Consider the following 2,535-nt stretch of genomic DNA (forward strand, 5'->3'; position numbering starts at 1 on the left):
AAAAAAATTAAAAAAAATTAAAACGTTTGGTAAATCAATAAAACTTCTTTTAAATAGAAGCAGAAAACAAAATTCTGTCGTAGAAAAAAAGCTAAAGAATTCTGCTTTTCAAAAAAGGCAGAAGCAAAAATTTATTTTTTACAAGACTAAAATATCCCTTTCTTATTTACATATTTACCAATAAAACCTTATTAATTAATTAGCATATCTCATAGGTTTAATTACGTTTCATTTAACAATTTTATTTTTATATAATATTTTTTTCTTATTTTATATTTGATATTTTTAATTATTTTTAAATCATCATGTTAATAGTATATCAATATTTAATTTATTTATATATCTATGTATAGTATTGATTTAAAAATTGAACATGTACATTTTAATTTAATTAAGTAAATAAATGATTAAACTTTTTATAATAAATGTTTAAAATAATTTCTCTCTATAAAATAATCTTAATATTAAAAATACATTGATGAATGTCTTTTTTAGTAATTTGACTCTTAGAAGTAGTTTTTTTTAAAAAAATTTTTTTAGTAAAAAACAATTTAGTTTTTGAGAAGTAGTGATTTCTATATATTATGTACATTATAATTGTTTAGTCTTTTTTTTTTTTCATAGCAAGAATTCGGTATTTATTACTAAGATCACTTACAAGAGAATGGGACATATGGCTTATACCTCTTACCAAAATAAGTGGTGGATGCACATTCATGTTTATGAGCCCCATTACGTTTTGGAGTCAACACTATTATTTATTCATCGCTATAAATATTTAGTTTAAAACTTGATTATTAGGTCTTGTTGTTGAATTTCTTTGAATAAGGTTTAATAGCAATATATTAATCTTTAAATATTGTCAATGAAGCAATGAATGAATGTATGAAATAAAAAATTAAATAATCAATAATAAATACTTACTAAAATAGTAAAAGAGAGGTTCGTATTAATTCTCCTAGATCAAATGATGAAAATATGCTAAAGATCAGTAAAGATAAACTCAAGCCCTCTGGCTAAGGATGAAGCACTTAATTATCACTCTACTATAACCCTTTGTTGATTTTGATAATTTTTTGCTAATACAATAAGAATGCCAACTTGAATAACCAACAAAAGAATAGAAATGAGTATAATACAATATTCTAAGTTATTTTTCTGCTGGCAAGTAATTAAAAAATTAGCAAATCAGATTTTGCAATCTCGAATATACCCTTGATGCATCAACCCCTAATCTCGTAATTTTCACCTGCAAACATTATATTACAAGAAAAACATTGTTAATTTAGTTGTCAAAATTAACTAGCTATGTATATTATTTTCCATAATCTTTCATACTACTAATACGTATATATTCCATCTATATAATTCATACTTTAACTAGCACGGTATTTATTGAAAGCATATAAAAAAATTCGAATATCTACAATACCAATTTCTTTTTATATAAATAGACTAAAAAGAATTGTAAGACACGTAAATTAAAACATAGTGAATTACCTGAGCATGGATCGTATAGTAAACCTTATTGCCAATTGTTGAAAAATTAGCGGTAACAACTTGAGCTCCTTCTTGCTCTAAGATGATTATAACCTCTTGCATGGTGAACTTCTTTTGCAAGCAACTAACTAAAATGACCTCTATAGTTGAACCCAACTCTCTAACTTCAATCATAGGTATTTTTATAGTAGTACAAGATGTTGAAGGCATGAATTTATTTGAATCATCACTTGTACCTTGTGCTATAATCTTATCCTTCCTTCTCTTTAATACATCTACTCTTTCTTTCAATTTCTCAATGTAAGTAATGGCTTGATCAATCTGGTCTTGTTGCGTCACCATATCCTGAAATTATATTGTTTCACTTACAAGTCAAGGAAAAGTATTTGTATATATTTAATGAATTTTTAAAAATAAATTCAGAGTTTGAATCAAAGCTAATTACTAAAATAGGGTTCATACCTTAGTAGAGTAGTGGTGGTGGTGTGGAGGAATAAGAGAAAAGAGCTTAGAAGAAAGATACTTCATTTGAATTCTTCTGTTCTTTTCTTGTGTTTTCCGGTCTAGCTTTTCTAAACTAGTAGTAACAACGTTGTTGTTGTTTTCCATTTGATTTGTTGTATTTATGATATATGATATAAATCGATCATCGATTGATCTTGTAAAGTTTGAAGCATACGTTCTCCATTTATATATAGGAGATAGATATATTGAAGGATCGGAAAGAACAATGTGAACAAGATGTCCATATTATTGTAGCTAGCTAGGGCCCAACACTCAACATGCAATCTATGAATAAACGTTTGTATACCTACGTAATAAATGTTATGTCATTATTTATACATCATCATCATCATGAGATTAATCATAAATGTATATCTTGACTTTCAACATATACACTCTGAATTTGGAACTTGAATATTTATTTAATCTAATTATATTAATATAAATATATGTCCTCCGTGCACAACTTAAATCACATTTATTATGCTAGGCCTATCTCAATGACACCCTAATTTGTTGGGTAATGCTAAC

The 2,535-nt window shown here is 26.0% G+C and overlaps 1 protein-coding gene across 1 annotated transcript; it reads right to left on the minus strand.

The window, feature by feature from the left end:
• Positions 1–966: 966 nt before the first annotated feature.
• LOC107060150 (uncharacterized) lies at positions 967–2,157 on the minus strand. Its single transcript, XM_015307654.1, has 3 exons — positions 1,963–2,157; positions 1,501–1,845; positions 967–1,249 (listed from the first exon to the last, which is right to left on the minus strand). Exons 1-3 carry the CDS (start codon positions 2,107–2,109, stop codon positions 1,181–1,183), a joined length of 561 nt encoding a protein of 186 aa, XP_015163140.1. The 5' UTR covers positions 2,110–2,157; the 3' UTR covers positions 967–1,180.
• Between the last annotated feature and the right edge of the window lie 378 nt (positions 2,158–2,535).

This window comes from Solanum tuberosum, unplaced genomic scaffold (assembly GCF_000226075.1).
Source record: "Solanum tuberosum cultivar DM 1-3 516 R44 unplaced genomic scaffold, SolTub_3.0 scf00062, whole genome shotgun sequence".
NCBI classification, from domain to species: domain Eukaryota; kingdom Viridiplantae; phylum Streptophyta; class Magnoliopsida; order Solanales; family Solanaceae; genus Solanum; species Solanum tuberosum.

Bases quoted from the DNA above. Each gene is read 5' to 3' on its own strand.
- LOC107060150 (XM_015307654.1), bottom strand. From the start codon at position 2,109: ATGGAAAACAACAACAACGTTGTTACTACTAGTTTAGAAAAGCTAGAC. The intron at 1,846-1,962 runs GTATGAACCCTA...ATATAATTTCAG, and splicing joins ACCACCACTACTCTACTAAG to GATATGGTGACGCAACAAGA. The intron at 1,250-1,500 runs GTAATTCACTAT...TAATGTTTGCAG, and splicing joins ACTATACGATCCATGCTCAG to GTGAAAATTACGAGATTAGG.